At 44.5% G+C, this 17753-nt stretch overlaps 2 protein-coding genes across 7 annotated transcripts in view; one reads left to right on the forward strand and one right to left on the reverse strand.

Annotated features, from left to right (window-relative positions):
• stab2 (stabilin 2) overlaps nucleotides 1-5004 on the forward strand; it is a 30292-nt gene extending 25288 nt beyond the window's left edge. For both annotated transcript variants that reach the window (XM_019347064.2, XM_019347065.1), the window contains 14 exons: nucleotides 594-743; nucleotides 823-927; nucleotides 1101-1208; nucleotides 1601-1794; nucleotides 1872-2013; nucleotides 2369-2502; nucleotides 2593-2758; nucleotides 3032-3138; nucleotides 3213-3332; nucleotides 3410-3556; nucleotides 3871-3981; nucleotides 4061-4192; nucleotides 4340-4450; nucleotides 4636-5004. In XM_019347064.2, coding sequence (XP_019202609.1) covers nucleotides 594-743; nucleotides 823-927; nucleotides 1101-1208; nucleotides 1601-1794; nucleotides 1872-2013; nucleotides 2369-2502; nucleotides 2593-2758; nucleotides 3032-3138; nucleotides 3213-3332; nucleotides 3410-3556; nucleotides 3871-3981; nucleotides 4061-4192; nucleotides 4340-4450; nucleotides 4636-4695 — 1787 coding nt within the window. In that variant the 3' untranslated portion in view covers nucleotides 4696-5004. The remainder of the gene's footprint in view (nucleotides 1-593; nucleotides 744-822; nucleotides 928-1100; nucleotides 1209-1600; nucleotides 1795-1871; nucleotides 2014-2368; nucleotides 2503-2592; nucleotides 2759-3031; nucleotides 3139-3212; nucleotides 3333-3409; nucleotides 3557-3870; nucleotides 3982-4060; nucleotides 4193-4339; nucleotides 4451-4635) is intronic.
• Nucleotides 5005-9354: 4350 nt separating this feature from the next.
• ovch1 (ovochymase 1) lies at nucleotides 9355-17700 on the reverse strand. Of its 5 annotated transcripts, XM_019347211.2 has the most exons (14): nucleotides 17518-17700; nucleotides 17187-17282; nucleotides 15304-15487; nucleotides 12996-13071; nucleotides 12337-12526; nucleotides 12116-12255; nucleotides 11834-11984; nucleotides 11716-11757; nucleotides 11363-11582; nucleotides 11109-11266; nucleotides 10937-11035; nucleotides 10637-10770; nucleotides 10370-10432; nucleotides 9409-9544 (listed from the first exon to the last, which is right to left on the reverse strand). In XM_019347211.2, exons 1-13 carry the CDS (start codon nucleotides 17558-17560, stop codon nucleotides 10403-10405), a joined length of 1563 nt encoding a protein of 520 aa, XP_019202756.1. In that variant the 5' UTR covers nucleotides 17561-17700; the 3' UTR covers nucleotides 9409-9544; nucleotides 10370-10402. The 5 variants fall into 5 exon arrangements, with proteins under 5 accessions (XP_019202754.1, XP_019202753.1, XP_019202755.1 ...); XM_019347209.2 differs by lacking the exon at nucleotides 10370-10432 and having other exon boundaries at nucleotides 9355-9544; nucleotides 11363-11579; XM_019347208.2 differs by lacking the exon at nucleotides 10370-10432 and having other exon boundaries at nucleotides 9355-9544.
• Nucleotides 17701-17753: the final 53 nt, after the last annotated feature.

Here is a 17753-nt window from a genome sequence, read left to right on the forward strand (position 1 = left end):
TCCCAATATTCTCTGAGACAACCTCTGAGGCCCTCACAGAGCAGCGGTATTTGTACTGACATTAGATTACACACAGGTGCACTCTATTTAGTCATTAGCACTCATCAGGCAATGTCTATGGGCAACTGACTGCACTCAGACCAAAGGGGGCTGAATAATTACGCACACCCCACTTTGCAGTTATTTATTTGTGAAAAATGTTTGGAATCATGTGTGATTTTCGTTCCACTTCTCACGTGTGCACCACTTTGTATTGGTCTTTCACGTGGAATTCCAATAAAATTGATTCATGTTTGTGGCTGTAATGTGACAAAATGTGGAAAAGTTCAAGGGGGCCGAATACTTTTGCAAGCCACTGTATATTCTGATTGGCTATGGTTACAGTTAGGGTTGGTGCTGAGGTTGTCACTGATAATGACTTGTGGGTCTGTCCCAGTGAGAGGCAGGGTACACCTGGATAGGCCACCAGTGCTTCAGTGAGCATTTCAAAATGCAAATGATCTCAGTGACATCATATAAATGAACAGGTTACATCACTGATTGATTTGATTGATTCAGCTACTGATGGAGTGCCTTCTCTGCTCTCTGTGCAGGGTGTCCTGGGGGGGTCAGATCTCCCTGCAATAACCGTGGGAAATGTGATGACGGTCACCTTGGTAACGGTACCTGTACCTGCGACACGGGTTTCAGAGGCACGGCCTGTGAGCTGTGCAGTGATGGATTCTATGGACCCACCTGTAAAGGTGAGTAGTAGGCGGGGCTTTCTCTGCGGCGTCAGATTGTAACACTCTTCTACACTATTCTGACTCGCTTGTTTTTCAGCCTGTAACTGCTCAGAGCATGGGTCATGTGACGACGGGTGGAAAGGTACGGGTTTGTGTTTCTGTGAGGCCGGATGGACCGGAGACCGCTGTGACGTTCAGCAGAGTGAGTTCATTTCCATCGTTGGCTTAGACTGAATTAGATAAAACTGATCAGTCCTAAAGACACTCGCCAGCTCTCAGCGCAGTTCAGACCAAACCCGAGAATGAAAATACTCAGATATGAAAAGTAGATGTTTGTGCACTTTAATCACACTCATGTTTCTGTGTCTTCTCCAGCTGAGATGTTTCAGTGTTCTCCACCCTGCTCTCCAAAAGCCGTCTGTAGGGAAAACAACACCTGTGAGTGCCGGCTTTTTCATGAGGGTGACGGATTCACCTGCACAGGTAACGGTGGACCAGCATGAGGTGCCCTCTCTCTCTTTTAACCTCTTTTAATTTCTTTTAACCCGAACTCTTTAATGGCATACATTTTTAATGTCTCTGTGCTATTTGGCTTCATGCTGTTCGATAGAACACTATAAAGTCACAGTTGAGTAATGATGTGCAAAACTCTTTATTTGGTGTCTGAACACAGCAGAATTTTTCCTGAGTACAAAAGGAAAATGAGAAACAACAACTGTGCCCCTTTGAGCAATATGGCTCATTTAAAAGCCATTTGAAAGAGCAAAATTTAGTATTGTGATGTAGACCACCAAAAATGTGATGTCCCCATATGTGGATGCCAGGTCCTTGGAGGTTAAAGGATGGTAGCTGAGTGTGTACATCTTTCCCTGCAGTGGTCGACATCTGTCAGATCTGGAATGGAGGCTGTGCTAAGGGGGCCAAGTGCTCACAGACCGGGGGTAAGGTGAGCTGCACCTGTCCCAAAGGTCACACTGGAGACGGGTTCACCTGTCAGCCCATCGACCCCTGCGCGTTAGGAGATAATGGAGGCTGCCACGAACACGCCGTATGCACCATGACGGCTCCGGTAAGGACGACATGGGACTTGTTTTCTAAGGTTACACCATCAGGTCCTCCTTACCTGTAAACCGTGCGTGTGAACAGGGGCGGAGGAAGTGCATGTGTAAGAACAACTACATCGGAGACGGAGTGACCTGTGAGGTCAAACAGCTGCCCATCAGCCGCTGTCTGCAAAACAACGGCCAGTGTCATCGCGACGCCAAATGCACGGACCTCCACTTTGAAGGTACACGTGAACGTCGTTCAAGTGGAAGCTCACTGGATGATGAAGTATTGAGCAGGAGTGTTTCTTGCAGGGTGAATGCATATTGTTATTGTGAGCAAGGTCGTGATGTTTGCTTACAGCAGCTGATTTAAACCTCGGAGCTCGAACACTGACTTTTTTTGAACTCTCAGAATATCTCTAATTATACTTGAATCATAACTTTTTGTGCCTTCATGGAAAAAAGCCAAACATGTATGAATTCATTAATCTGTGTTCCTTTTTCTTCCCTGTAGGTGGAGCTTTCACTGATAACCTTGACATGCTGAACTTCTCCCTCTGTGTTTTTCTTACATTCTGATCTTTATGTGTTGTGCAGATTCGATGCTCGGTGTGTTCCACTATCGTTCCAAGAAAGGTCAGTACAAACTGAACTACACGGCGGCTGAGCAGGCCTGTGCTGCAGAGGGAGGCCGCCTGTCCACATACACTCAACTGGCCTACGCTCAGCAGGTCAGTGAACACATCACAGTAGCTCCCTGACAATTGACGTCAGCCCCTGGCGCTCCTGCTGAAACATGTCGGCTGTGTGTGGCTCTGCAGGGCGGGCTGAACATGTGTGCTGCTGGCTGGTTGGACCAGGCCCGGGTGGCGTACCCCACCACCTACTCCAACCCCAGGTGTGGCTTCGGACACGTGGGCATCGTGGACTACGGCACCCGCAAAAACCTGAGCGAGACCTGGGACACCTTCTGTTACAGGATGCAAGGTGAGGGAGGAAGATGATGAAACATCTGGCTTCATGTGAACGCGAGTGAAAGTAAATCTCTATATCTCTATAATGCAGACAGTGTGTTTATTAAGATACGAGCAGGTGAGGTGCACTTTATTTAAAGTTTGTAAATAAAATTTGGCTGTGAGGGAAAAGGCCCGTTTGTTCCTTCACAGTAGCTGGAAGTCTGCACAGACTAGGTTTGTTAGTTGAAGCGTGCTCAGTGTCATGGTTACGTGCAGATGATCGGCCCGTGTGTCTTTGTCTCAGAGGTGAAGTGCGAGTGCAAACGAGGTTACGCTGGGGACGGTTTCAGCTGTACTGGAAATCTGCTGCAGGTCCTGAGATCCACGCCGAGCTTCTCAAACTTCCTCACCGTGAGTGACGTCAGATCGCTCAGATGCCACTGATCATTACCTGCACGTGTAAAATCCTATCCCTCCTTCTGCAGCAAATCCTGAACTGCTCCCAGGTTTCCGAGTCGGGGAAGCAGCTCGTGCAGCGTCTCAGTAACCTGACTATCCAGTCCACTCTGTTCGTACCTGACAACAGCGGCCTGCCCAGCAACCAGGTGAGCCATTCACCAGCGCCCTTTAATTTTATCACACATACAGTTACATCGGTGTGCTCACCTGTGCGTCCCTCCAGACTCTGTCTCTGCGGGACATCGAGTTCCACCTGTCGGAAGGTCGGGCTTTCCCTCTCAGCCAGCTGAAGAACGGAAGCCTGATCAGAACTCGAGTCGGAAGTCTGACCGTCCTCGGAGTCGCCGACCAGCTTGACCCGTCGGCTCTGGTCAGAACCATGCTCATGCAACCGTCATGCACCGCTACACTAACACGCCTCTCTCCTCCTGGTCACTGCATCAGTCTGAGTCAGAAGAGACCAAAAGTCCTCTGCAGCACACTGATCTGACCTAAACGTGCTCAGAGTTTCCCCCTCATGTTTATGGGCTACCTTTGCTAAAGCTCCGCCTCCCCACCTCATTTATGTGTCTGAGAGAGCAAACAGAACTGTCCTGTCTCTGTGCGTATGTCTGATTGTGTGTGTGTGTTTGTGTGGTGTTTCTGTTGTTTGTATGAAGTTCTAATCTGGTTTCGTCCTCTCAGTCGTTTCGTTACATCAACGATCGCTTCGTCAGCGACTCTGACATTATGGCTGCCAACGGGATCATCCACGTCATTCAGGGACCCCTAAAGGCCCCGGCCCCTCACCCACAGGTGAGTCAGACATGCCTCCATAATCAGAATGCACACTCCTTATCTGACCCCCTGAATTCAAGTCTGATTGGCTCTGCAGATGCATGTGGCAAACAAAGCTGGGATGGGCATCGGCGTGGTGCTGCTGATCGCGTTGGTGGGCGGAGCAATCTTTGTGGGATACCGCTTCTACCGTAACACCACCAAACCCTTCCAGTTCCACTACTTCAAGGTCAGACTGGAACTTTGCACTGAGGCTAAGGTTCCAGTGGGAGTGCTGTCAGTGTGACGCACCTCATCACAACATTTTTATGTGACACAGTTTCAGTATCGATCTTCACTTGTGTAACTCGAGTTACTCCTGTGGTTGCTCTGACAGGAGGATGACGGGGAGGAAGAAGCTCCGCCCATAAACAGCAGCCGCAGCATCTGTAACCCGGTGTATGAAGCAGCACCAGCTGCTGGCGAGTCCAGTGCGTCGGCGGTCACGGTGAGTCATCGGCAGACGTTTGTGCAGCTCAGAATGAAAGCTGTGACCAACAACCAGACTGCAGTCTGGTCTCAGCTTACAGCACGCTCCGTTTCATTCAAACCTTTCAGGCTCTCACTCTGACGACTGAGAGGAGGATTTTATTCGCTTTAATGAGCAGTCAGGTGATTACACTGTGTTTGCAGGTGGACGACAAACACGAGGTGGAGAACGCAGGAAGTTACGACCTGCTGCAGATCAGCTGAGAGGGAAGTGGAACCCTGGCTGATGTCTTTACCCCTCGGTGGACTCGGACCTCTGTGGCCAGCTGGGTCTCCGACACTGCCTGTGCAGACGAGTCCCGTTTCAGGCTTCTCTCTGTGAACTGAAGGACTGCTTCGCCCAAAACTTAAAGTTCGCCTAGCAGAGTTGGAACCAACACAACAATGCTTTTCATTTTCTCTGCAGTCGCTCATTTATGAAATGATTCTTGTATAAAAAATATTTTACTGCAGATATGTTTAAATTAACAGATATAAATGAAAAACTGCAAATAAAGCCGAGCTGAACGGGAACGCTGTTGTTTCATGGCCTCCAGCTGCCTGTCAGAGAGTCGTCCTCATGACTAAATACACTGAATGTGGATACTTTGATGTAGTGATGTCACTACACACACAAACACACACAGGTACAATAGGCAGAAATTTAAAATATGAGAATCTGTGATGAATGGATTAATTTACTCGAGTTTTTCTGTGATTGTCCCAGAAACACTAGGCTGGGTTTGCTGTTCAGGTGAAACAACCAGGTGTGAAACGGCTGCACTGACACAGCCAGGAAGGAACTCATGGTGGGACTGAACAGAACACTGCAGGATTCAGAGGTCACTGACAGACGTGTTGCCCCCTGCAGGCCACAGCTCGTTACACACTTAATGTGAAATGTAATGTTTTACCCGGTCGGTCGTACACACAGCGGGCAGACTAGGAGCAGCTGATTATAATCCACTTTTACTGCATGTGCACCTGAAAGGGGCGGTGTTGACACCATCTGACTAATCTACAAGGGGCATTTCATAAGTCACATGACTATGGCACCTACACCAGAATAGTTTTCAAATAACAGAAACATACCAGTTAAAGTGAGCTGGACACTGTGGGGCCCACGTGGGTGTGTCCACAGTGTCTGCTTGGTGGTTTCTGTTAATTTTTCTGCACCAAACTTCTTTTACCACAAAGAAATGTACTTTTTACTTTACTCCTACATTTGCTTGACAGGTGTATCTGCTGCCACCTGCTCTTCAGCACAAACTGATATTTTCACTCATTTGTTTTTGTGTGGATAATAACTGACACGTACCCATCACAGTCTGCTTCTCAGTCACAAATCTGAGAACGACACGATACAATATTAAACACATTCAGAAGGCTGTGCTTTCAAAACATATGGAAACGTGAGGGCTACAAAACTAATCTGTGTAAATAAAAAAATGACCTCAATAAACAGCCGATCATAGTGAAAAACAATTACATTTATATAAACGTGATCTATGGTCAGTTTCATGCCACATACTGTGAGATTTACATGAAAAGTAAATAGAGGAACTTTTCAATTGTATTTATTACAACGATCACCTCAAGCTGATTTATACTGTAAGGTAAAGATCCTACAATAATACAGAGGAACCCCAACAATCAGATAACCCCCATGAGCAAGCACTTTGGCGACAGTAAGGAGGAAAAACTCCCATTTAACAGGAAGAAATGTCCAGCAGATCCAGGCTCAGGGAGGGGCGGCCATCTGAGACACCAGTCAGAGAAAGAAGACAGGACAAAGACATGTTGTGGAAGAGAGCCAGAGATTAATAATAACTAATGATTTAATGCAGAGAAGTGTATAAACACATAGTGAGTGAAGAAGAAACACTCAGTGCATCATGGGAATCCCCCAGCCTACTCTATTGCACCATAACTAAGGGAGGATTCAGGGTCACCTGATCCAGCCCTAACTATATGCTTTAGCAAAAACGAACGTTTGAAGCCTAATCTTAAAAGTATAGATCAGGGGTCTGCAACCTTTTACACCCAAAGAGCCACTCGGACCCGGTTTCCACGCAAAAGAAAACACTGGGAGCCGCAAATACTTTTTGACATCTAAAATGAAGATAACACTGTATATATATTGTTTTTTTTTACCTTTGTGTGAACAACTAAGGTGTGCTGCTTATGAAATCCATGAAGTGCTACAGAGAAAATTACATTTTATTTATGTAATCAACACATTTTGAACTCTTAGATAGTGTCTGTCTCCCAAATCCAAACTGGAAGCTATTTCCACAGAAGAGGGGCCTGAAAGCTGAAGGCTCTGCCTCCCATTCTACTTTTAAGTACTCTAAGAACCACAAGTAAGCCTGCAGACTGAGAGCAAAGTGCTCTAATTGGGTGATATGGTACTATAAGGTCATTAAGATAAGATGGGGCCTGATTATTTGAGACCTTGTGAGGAGAAGGATTTGAAATTGTGGATTTAACAGGGAGCCAAAGAAGAGAAGCCAATATAGGAGAATCTCTCTCTACTGCTGTGTAATCCATTACTGTAAATTTAAATATTAAAGAAGGTTTTCAGGAAACACTTAAATGTTCAGTTTTTATGCCACATGTCAGAACAAGTTCTGGAGTGTGACTAAAGTGGTGGGTGGCCTCTTTCACATTTTGTCTAGTTTTAGTTTAATATTATATTAGACGAAATGCTGAGGCTGTCATTTTTAGCATCTACATGGATGTTAAAATCACCCACAATAATTATTTTGTCTGAGCTGAGCACTAAATCAGATAAAGTCTGAGAAACCGTCACAGTAAGTGGTTGAGGGTTAAGTCCAATAAGTCCATGACAACATAATTCTGTACATGACGGCAAACACAGGTGAAAACAAGAGGACGATGCAACAAAGTCTGAGGCTATAAATCATTGAGGATGATTAGAGGAATGGGGAAAGGTGGCTGAACAGACAGGTGCAAGCATTCAAGCAAAACAAGACAAAGGATATAAAACTAAATGCAAGACAGAAGGAGCATACCAAAATAAAACAGTAAGTAAAATAACAGAGACTGAAGACGAAGAAACAGAAACACAAGGGAGGCACGATAAACAGAAACTAAAGGAATTGAATATGAACAAAACTATAACCATGAAAAGAACTAGATGTGGAATAAAAACATGAGAATATAAACATTTTAAAAAACAGGAAATACAGTTATGATATTTTTGCTGGTTTTTAGTTTGCTTTTAGTTGGTCTGGGAGCAGACTCAGGCTCTAAGGGGCAACTCTAGATAGTCACGTTTGGGAGGTTTTAATAAATTTGGCCAGATTTCTAGAAATATTGATTTCAGTGACATAACATAATCATTACTGCTGACGTGAATTATACTTTTACTGAATTTACGTTTACCCTTAGTCAGCAGTTTGAAATTTCTCACAGTGTCGCCTGCTGTGGCCCCTGGATTGACTGTGGTTGCTGGTGTCTCCAGCATCACATGTTTCAGACTCAAATTAATCAACTTCAGCTTTGGTTTTCATTACATATATTTTATTAATAACTAAGCTTCATTTCCATCCATTTAATATAATAGCCAGTCCGTGAGCTAACAGGAAAGGGAAATGGATTTCAAATAGAAAAAGCAAATAGATAACCACAGTATACTTACTGTCTCAACTAGAAAGCACTGTTCTTCCTTCCCTCACCCCAGCCAGCCTCTCAGATATGGAGAGAAATTTGCGTTTTGAATTCATAAACTAACTTTTGCGGATTCCCTCTGGACTTAGGGAATAGCTGTTGTCTTTACATTATAAAGTCCCTTGTTGTGATTTGTTGGTCTATAAATAAAGCGGAGTCGGCTTTACAGTCACATAAACAGCACACTCTGATCCTATGATCAAGTGTAAATTCTGTGATTATCAGTGTGTTGCAGCTTCACCCTGTGGAGTGATGGAGAACTGCAGGTAATCTTCACTTTAAATCCTCAGAGGTGGATGTGTTATTTTTATGTTTAGATGTTTTTATAAGTAACTGATTAATTTGACCATTGTAGCCTGTCAGGAGTTGGTCTGTTGATTCATAAGCTGGTTTTACACATATAAAAGGAACCCTGGAAAAAGCTTGAACTACACAGTTTTGAAAAGAATAAACAAGCAAATAAGATATAAAATTATAGCTTCAGACGAAGTGAAGACTCAAAGTTGCCCATCTCAAAGTCAGAGTTTGTTCTACCCCTGTTTCTTCCCTTTTTCATCTCCACTTTACCTCAGTAGTTATCTAGCCTGTCAATGTGTCGCATCAGAAGAGCTGGAGGAGGCGGGTGGCACAAAGAGGTCTGGGAGTCTGCTTGGACTACGGAAGGACCTGGAGAAGCAGCAGGAAATAATGGATTTATAGATATGCATTTACTATAATTACCCTAAAACACTTAATGAGGACTTATTGGTTAGTTTGAGCCCACAGCCTTTCCTTATTACAACAAGTCTTTTCTAGAAAGTTGCAGCTTTTGCTTTAGGTGTTATTTAAGGGATTTCCTGGTGTGCCTGTGGTTGGCATGAAAAGAGGATGATGCAGATGCAGCATCTGTAACCTGGTTTATGAAGCTGCTCCAGAGTCCAGCGCGTCAGCATTCAACAATCAAATCCAGATTCAGACTCAAAGACACGACTGTTTTTAAGAAAAACAAAGACGTGTCAAAGAAAAAGTTTCTGATCCTTTTTATAGAAAGGATCAGTGATCGGCTTCCACAGACCGATACTGACAGATTGAAGAGATTTATAATAAAAAACAAAAATCGAATTTAAAACTTGGAACCATGGCTGACCAACCAACCAGTTGTAAAACTGGAACATCTGCAGTTTGGACTGAATGTGTGATGAAGAGTAAAAGTCAACTTGTTTAAAGAGTTTATTTTCAGTCAGAATTTGAAAATCATCTTTCTGATCCACGATTGATAATCTGATACTCTGGTGAAGATGGCCGGCTTCTCTGAGTCGCAGTGCCAGCTGCCCCATGTGACAACACCAAACAGGAAGTAGGTGCCATATTTCTGACAGACGAGTGGTGCTCCAGCGTCTCCCTGCCGAGACAAAGAGTCAGTTTCTCCTGACGGTTATCATCATACACACATCAACCAATAACCAGATGAGGGCAGAAGGTCTTCCACTTCAGCCATGTTGGATCCATAAATATTTGGACAATATTTTTGTTCATCAACATTGAAGTGCAGAGTTTCAGCTCCAAATCAAGAGGTTTAACAAAATATTACAGTAACTGTTTATGAAGTACAGACATTTTTATACTCAGCAGGCCTAACCTTCACGGCCAAGACAAAATATGAATGATGAACATATATTGATAATGAAGCCGCAAACTAGACCTTCAGTTTGGCATTAAATACCGAAGGCAGAGAGCCAGAAAGCATCTGAAAGTGCTGCAGTAAAGACCTGCACAGCATCTCGAGGAGAAAACACAGCAAGTGCTCCACGGGTTCTTCAGACAGTCACTGACTGCAGAGGATTTTTATACATTTGAGAAATGGTTCTTATATTTATGCCATTGTTCAAGTACTTATGGACCCAGCTGGAGTACAGGCTCATGAACCTCAGACTCTAAACATTTCCTTCTGGAAGAAACACTGATTAAGGTAAAACCCAAGCAACTTTTGTAAAGAGTTAAAGAACAGCTTATTATTACAGAGAGGCACCACAGACTGTACAAAAGATCATGTGGTTTAGAGTCGATCACCATCCCTAACAATGAGGAGTGGCCAGATCATCAAAAAAAGCTATAGTATTTAAAAACCATAAAGAAAATAAGAGAAATGTATAAATCATTATAAAACCTTGTTTATCCTCTCTGATAAAAAATGTCTAAAATGGAAAATCCACAACGCTGAAATCACCTAAAGCACCTCAGTGATGTCCTTTCTCTTTCTTCACAAAGCTTCTGTGTTCAGTGATGCATTCTTTAAGGGAAGAGGATGTTTCACTGATACATTACATGGATGAATATCTATCCATCCATCCATCATTAATAGCTTTACAGGTGATCAAAACAGCTCCCACCAACACTGAACATTGATGGTATCCTCTGCTCTGTGCAGTAGATGAAGTTGTGCCTGACAGCTGTGCTTTGAAAGGAACACCAAACCGATGTTGGGTTTAGTTACCATACAGGATGTGGAGCCTGCGGGATGTGAACAGATGTGAGAGTCAGTGACGAATCCTCCCCACTTCTGCCTGCAGGAGGTTGCGTTGACCAGCGTGAGCCCAGCGTGGTGCAGCCGGTCTGGATCAACACCCTCTACCAAATTAAGAAGGGTCAGTGTAAAGTACGATCAGGATACAGAGGTCTGAAGTCCTGTCACATGACTCAGTCTGATCACACACCAAACCACTGGTTGTTCCTGTTCTGTACACTATGCAGGAGGAATGAGGATGTTACCTTGCAGGAGGAATGAGGATGTTACCTTGCGCTTTAGTTGCTCCCCAGCCAGTTGTGATACAAGACCAGGTGTCATCCAGGTCGTCATCCTCATCAGGGACACAAACTGGAGACACTTCAGAACCTGTAGACAGAGTCAGGGCACAGTGAAGACTTCTCAGAGTCAAATCTGAAGTCTCCTGATGGTTCAGGCTCACCAAGTCTGGCAGCGACACTCAGGTGAAGCAGTGCCAGGTCAGACTTCGGGGGGAAGCCCGTTTTCTGCGGAGGGTTAAAGACTTTGTCCACTAGGATGGTTTGAACTGGCAGGAACTTGATGTCATGAAGCCCCAAAACTGCCACATCCTCTTTAGCCCTGCAGGAGGAGGAGGTCAGTAGGAACATTAGCAGAGCTGACACGTGACAGATTACACTGCAGTACTGGAACCAGTATTAATGGTAGCAGGACTACCTGACGCGGCAGTGTTTGGCGGTGATGACCCAGTGGGGGTGGATCAGAGCGCCGCTGCAGTAGTGGCGACCATTAAACTGTAGGCTGACCTGCCAGGGCCAGAGGAAGGGGCAGGACTCAGTCACATTTACCACGGACAACACGCCGTCCGCGGACAGCGAGATTTCGGCGAGGCCAGGAGTCTGATCACAGCCGGAGCTCTGCTGCTTACCGCACTCCTCTGTTACCCACACAACATGCAGGAGTGGACAAAATAGCAGAAACACCTGAACTACATGTTGATACACTGACTGGTGGTTCTCCATTGCAGTTTAAAGATGGTGTGATAAAAAAAAAAGAAAGAAAAAGCTTACCTTCATCTATGAGGTCATCTTCATACACTTGAGCCTGAGCACCTGGAAATGGAAGAAGTTCTTCAGAACAGACTCCACCTGCTGCAGGTGTAGAAAGGTTAGGGACTCTGAAACTCACCCATGGTGTCAGACATCCACTGAACATGCTGCTGCACTCTGGTGTACACTCCAGGTCTTTTGGCTCGACCACAACCCACCCCCCAACTCACCAAACCTGCCAGCTCATACCTGGTGCCTGTGAAGCAGGACAGAGGACCTCCAGAGTCCCCCTGACACACATACAGGAACACAGACATCACATGAGTTCCTCATTACTCTCCAGACTCATGCTGACTGAGGTTTCCTGATCCACATGTTGAACATTCCTTGTTTTCAGGCTCCACAGATGTTCATCTTGTACCTGACAGGCATCCAGTCCCCCTTCATCCTTCCCAGCACAAAACATGGAGGGCCTGATCCTGCCCAGGTAGTACTGGTTGCAGGTATCCGAGGGCAGGATGGTCACGTTCACTTCCTGCAGTCTGTTGACTCGAGGGCCATCTGGTGATGGAGAAAGAACAGAAAGGCTCAGATTACACCTGAAGAACCCCAGCTTCCTGTGTACAGCAAACATTTCCTCACTCTCTCGGGTGGAGCCCCAGCCAGTGATGGTGCACTTCATGAGCAGAGGCAGCGGCGTCATCCAGATGTCGATGGGTCTGACGAAATGGTTGAACTCCAGTGGTTTCTCCAGCTTCAGCAGAGCGATGTCGCTGTCTTTAGACTGAGTGTTGTAGCTATGATGGATGAAGATCATGGAGACTCCCACCAGCTGAGCAGAGAGATGGGAACATTTTCTCATCTCACATCAGGACGATTGTCTGTGCTGCCTCAGAGGAACCAAAGAACCAAGAAAACACAAGAGCCTAACCCTGATCCCACCCAGATATCCACAGACCGAGGCTCCTCAGCACCCCAACAATAAATGACAGTGAAAAGCAATCATATTATTATTTCTCCTTAAAACATCGTAAGCTATGCAGTTAATGTCTTAGGTCATTAGTGCTGTTTTTGCAAAGTGACAAAAATCCTTATGCAGTGTGTTAGCACATGATGGTATGACCCACATTTTAAGTTTTGTTCGAAGCTGTCCGTCAGACATTTCAGAGGGTCATCAGTGAAACCCTGGACACAGAGTTACTGCTGTCTGCAATGCTGCTCGACTGATCAGCCTTCAGTTGACGTTTTTGATCACCAGATGTTTGAATGTGCAAAACAGAGTTTACAGTTCAGCGCCTGACCTGCTCCTGAGGCTGCTCAGCTTTATCCAGGTCATGTTTTCCAGCAAGAACCGTCCACAAGGATGCTTTACTATGCCTGTAACACAAGTCATGACATAATACTTAGTTATAGTACCGATGTATTATTGTACAGTCTTTTCATTACAACATAAAACACCTCAGGGTGACTGTTATTATTATACTATATAAATAAAGTTAAACTGAGCTGACTTAGTTTGATGTGTACTCAGCAAGATAAGATATAAGCTAAGACTTTATTGATCCCACAGCAGGGAAATTTGTATGCGTTTCCTCAGCTCAGTTACAGATAGGAGAAGAAAAATACAAAAAATACAAATAAAATACAAAATAAGTAAGATAATACACTATATACAACGGTAGCGCACATAGTATGTGATTATGGATAGAAGGTTGTGGAAATATGCAAGACATAAATTTAACTATTCTACCATTGCTATTACTAAGTAATAGATATCTATGAGTATAGACATGTACACACTAAATATAGATATGTACTGTTACGGGTCCGAAATTGAGGACGAGAGTAAAACAATGATGGTCCAAGAAGAGGTCGATCAAACAATTGATTTTAATGAATACACGCAGCGTGGGGAGACGTACACTGGAAACCATCAGTCGTAAATCCCCACCCAAAAATACACTTCAGATTGTTTTTATATTGTCAGGGTATTATAACGCCCCCTCTTGCGTTTACAAGCACATAATTTGCATCTTAAGAACATTCTTTGCCCCTTGTACAGACAATGATCTATTCTAAGAAATAAATGCAGACACAGAAGTTCCCCTTTCTGGCATCCTCTTTCAAATATAGTGATGATCTCAGGCCTTTGAGGTCCCCATGGACTTGTCCTCCTCTTTGCGTCACCTGTTGCTAGGCAAACTCAAATGCAACAAGAAGCTGAATACATTCAGGCCTTTGCTCAGCTACTATTTTACTGTAACAATATACTCAGCATATAAGCTTTTAAGATTATAGATTTAACTCAACGATTTAAAGTGGTTATAACTGCACCTGTAATAAACATGTTAATATTTGATTATGATAACCTCTGTAATACCAATTATAACATAATGCCAGCAACTTCAATAAATGCTTGGATGAAATGATAATTAATGCAATGATAAAGATGATGGTTATGTAAAATAATCCCTATAATTCTTCAGTACACATACACATATACCTGCACACGTCCATACACATAAAGGTGCATTATGCATGAAGTGTGACTGTGGATGTCCACAATGTCCAGTGACTCATGACATTGTGATTGAGTTATAAAGTGCTGTTGGGATGAATGATCTGCGAAAGCGTTCCTTCCTGCAGCGATGATGTTTTCAGTGTCTGACTAAAGGAGCTGCTCAGCACACTCACAGACTCATGCAGAGGTTGATGTGGGTTGTTCATGATGGGTGTCAGCTTTACTAAGATCCTCCTCTCGCCCACTGCCTCCACAGACTCCAGAGGACATCCCAGCACAGAACTAGACCTCCGCACCAGTTTGTCAATCCTGCTCCTGTCCATGCATCCACTCCCCCAGCAGGCCACTGCATAGAAAAAGGCAGATGCTACCACAGTGTCATAGAATGTCCTTAACAGAGTCCTCCAGACTCGAAGGACCTCAGTCTCCAGAGTCGACTCTGGCCCTTCTTATACAGGACGTCTGCATTTGTAGTCCGGTCCAGTTTATTGCTGAGGTGAACAACCAGATACTTGTAAGAGTCCACTATCTCAATGTCTTTTCCTTGGATGTTAACCAGTGTTGTAGGGGGTTACTTCCTTCTCAAGTCTATGACCATCTTCTTTGTTATGCTGGCGTTGATTTGGAGTGCGTTGGTCTCACACCAGCCAACAAAGTCAGCGATGACCCTCCTGTAGTCCTGATCATTCCTGTATGATATGCATCTGTTGATGGCTGTATCATCTGAGAACCTCTGTTGGTGGCAATGGTCCGAGTTATAACAGAAGTCCGAAGTATACAGGCTGAACAGGAAGGGTGAGAGAACCATGCCCTGTGGCGCCCCTGTGCTGCAGATTACCACGTCGCACACCGAGGTGGTAAACCTGATCCTGGATCTGTCCTGGTGTCAGATAAGGTTGTTCTGAGCCAAAAACGCTCTAAATGTATTACACGTACTACTGCTACCACCTGACCAGGTCTGACAGTGGAACCCTCTCTGAACATCTCAAACTATTTTAAACTATTCAAAAAAAAAAAAAAAAAAAAAAAAAAATGAAAACAACCAAGCCAACTGCAGAGGCTGCGACAAAACAAATGTGACCTCTGACCTTATGAAGCAGTGGGCGGCAGAGATGACCCACAGCGGGCTGACGATAGCACCCCCGCAGGCCGGCATGGAGGCGAGCTGCAGGGAAACCTGCCAGGGCCACGAGTGAGCCCAGGCCTCCTGACCCCCGATGATTCGGGTTTCCAGCTCCTCCTCCAGCACGAAGGAGCGCACCCCGGCGAGGTCTAAGGGCAGAGGTCAGAAGAGAGCTCAGCTAATTATTTGAGATAAAAACTGTTCAACAGCTGCCAGTGTTACAGAAAATACATAAATAAGGTTTATGGAGAAACTTCAAAATAAAAGCACAGGCAGCATGGTACGACACAAAGAGTTAAAATATTTCCAGCACCAATTTAAAAACATGAAACATTTTTATTTGTCACAGTGAAGATCTAGCAGGGTTTCACAGGATTTTACTGTTGTCAAAGGAGTTTGCAAAGAAAAGCGTCTGGACTTCTTTAAGTTGCTTGAAGATGTTTCACCTCTCATCCGAGAAGCTTCTTCAGTTCTAAGGTCAAATGGCCGAGAGTCCCAGATTTAAACCCAGTGGGAGTATCCCCCCAAGGAGGGACAAAGGACCCCCTGGTGATCCTCTAATCACATGAGCCAAGGTGTGAAAGCGGGTGTGGGACCTAATCAGCCAGGGTTTCGGGTGAGCTCATTGTGAAACCTGGCCCCACCTTGTCATGTGAATTCCTGAGGTCAGATGGCCCAGGATGTGAGTGGGCGTTAAGGCGTCTGGGGAGGGAACTCAAAACTGGATTATAGATGGCAGACAGTTGGTGTCGTAAACAGCCACCTCTGTTCAAAGATGGTCGCTCACAGTGGACATAGATGGCTTCTTTCACTCCTCTTTCAAACCATCTGTCCTCTCTGTCCAAAATGTGAACATTGGCATCCTCGAAAGAGTGTCCTTTATCCTTAAGATGCAGATGGACTGCTGAGTCTTGTCCTGTGGAGGTGGCTCTTCTATGTTGTGCCATGCGCTTGTGAAGTGGCTGTTTGGTCTCTCCAATGTAGAGGTCTGGGCATTCCTCGCTGCACTGTACAGCATACACCACGTTGTTAAGTCTGTGTTTTGGAGTTTTGTCTTTCGGGTGAACCAGTTTGTGTCTGAGTGTGTTGCTGGGTCTGAAGTACACTGGGATGTCGTGCTTGGAGAAAACTCTCCTGAGTTTCTCTGATACACCGGCTACATAGGGGATGACAACGTTGTTGCGTCTGTCTTTCTTATCCTCCCTCGCTGGTGTCTGATCTTCTTTTCTGTGCCTCTTTGCTGACTTTATGAACGCCCAGTTCGGATAACCACATGTTTTCAGTGCTTCCTTTACATGTGTGTGTTCCTTCTTTTTCCCTTCAGGCTTAGAGGGAACATGTTCTGCCCGGTGGTGTAGGGTCCTAATTACTCCAAGTTTGTGTTCCAGAGGGTGATGGGAGTCTTCAAGCAACTTAAAGAAGTCCAGACGCTTTTCTTTGCAAACTCCTTTGACTACGATGACCCGGATAACTGAGAACCTTCACAGACATATTGCCGTAGATTTTACTGTTGCTGTTTTAATACAAACTTACATACTTTAAAAATCACATTTCTAAATTATGTTTAAAAAAGCATTTTAAAAATATTAAAATCATATGCGTATGATCTATCCTCTTCAAAAACTCAAATATTTCCATTTTAATACAATTAGAAGCCCATAACTATATTTGATAACAAAATAAAAATATTTGTAAAAGAAAAAAGTCATTTGTAAAAGAAACTTGTTATATATATATATATTTTCTTTTCATGAGGCCATTTTATTTTTTTATTTTTCATTTTACTGAGCATCTTTCATATCACCGGGTTCTCCCACGTGTAATGTAAAAACCTAACGCGTGGATCACCTGTGAAGCCGAAGCGTGCGGAGAACAGCGAGCTTTCCTGCGCAGTTTCATTTACAGTGGAGTTCCGCTGATTCTGGATCTGTGTCGAACCTCCAGCTGAAAACAAAACGTTAAAAGCTGTAACGCGCAGCAAACATTAAAAAAAAAAAAAAAAAAAAAAAAAAAAAAAAACACATTTAAAACGTTTTTGGAGTCGGCGTGTCTTGAGGACACCCTCAGGTGTAACAGCTGTAAAGTCTGAATCCAAAAACAGTCCTACTAGCAGGTGACTGATCAGGCTGCACAAACACAAACCAGCAGTTTGTGTTTGTGTGTGGGGGACTTGTCTCACCTGTGAAGACCGACAGAAGACAGACTACCAGCAGCAGCAGCATGTCTGTCTCACGTTCACCCTCAGAAGAGTTACAGGCTTCACGCTCCTGAGCCTCACCTTCATCAACCTGACCTGTGATTGCACACACCTGTACGAGACCCCTCCCCCCGTGTCAGTCTGCAGCATTTAGTGTGACAACAGGTGGGAGACAGGTGAGTCCACCAGTGTCTGTGTTGTCCCTTTTCCACTGAGGA

Source organism: Oreochromis niloticus, linkage group LG17 (assembly GCF_001858045.2).
Source record: "Oreochromis niloticus isolate F11D_XX linkage group LG17, O_niloticus_UMD_NMBU, whole genome shotgun sequence".
Taxonomy (NCBI): Eukaryota; Metazoa; Chordata; class Actinopteri; order Cichliformes; family Cichlidae; genus Oreochromis; species Oreochromis niloticus.

What these genes read in the sequence shown, in the direction of transcription:
- ovch1 (XM_019347208.2), bottom strand. Translation starts at nt 17,560, where the DNA reads ATGCTGCTGCTGCTGGTAGTCTGTCTTCTGTCGGTCTTCACAG. An exon ending in TCTTCTGTCGGTCTTCACAG is followed by an intron (nt 17,283 to 17,517) that starts GTGAGACAAGTC and finishes TTTTGTTTTCAG; the next exon opens with CTGGAGGTTCGACACAGATC. An exon ending in CAGGCTCCACATCCTGTATG is followed by an intron (nt 9,545 to 10,636) that starts GTAACTAAACCC and finishes TTGTCTCGGCAG; the next exon opens with GGAGACGCTGGAGCACCACT.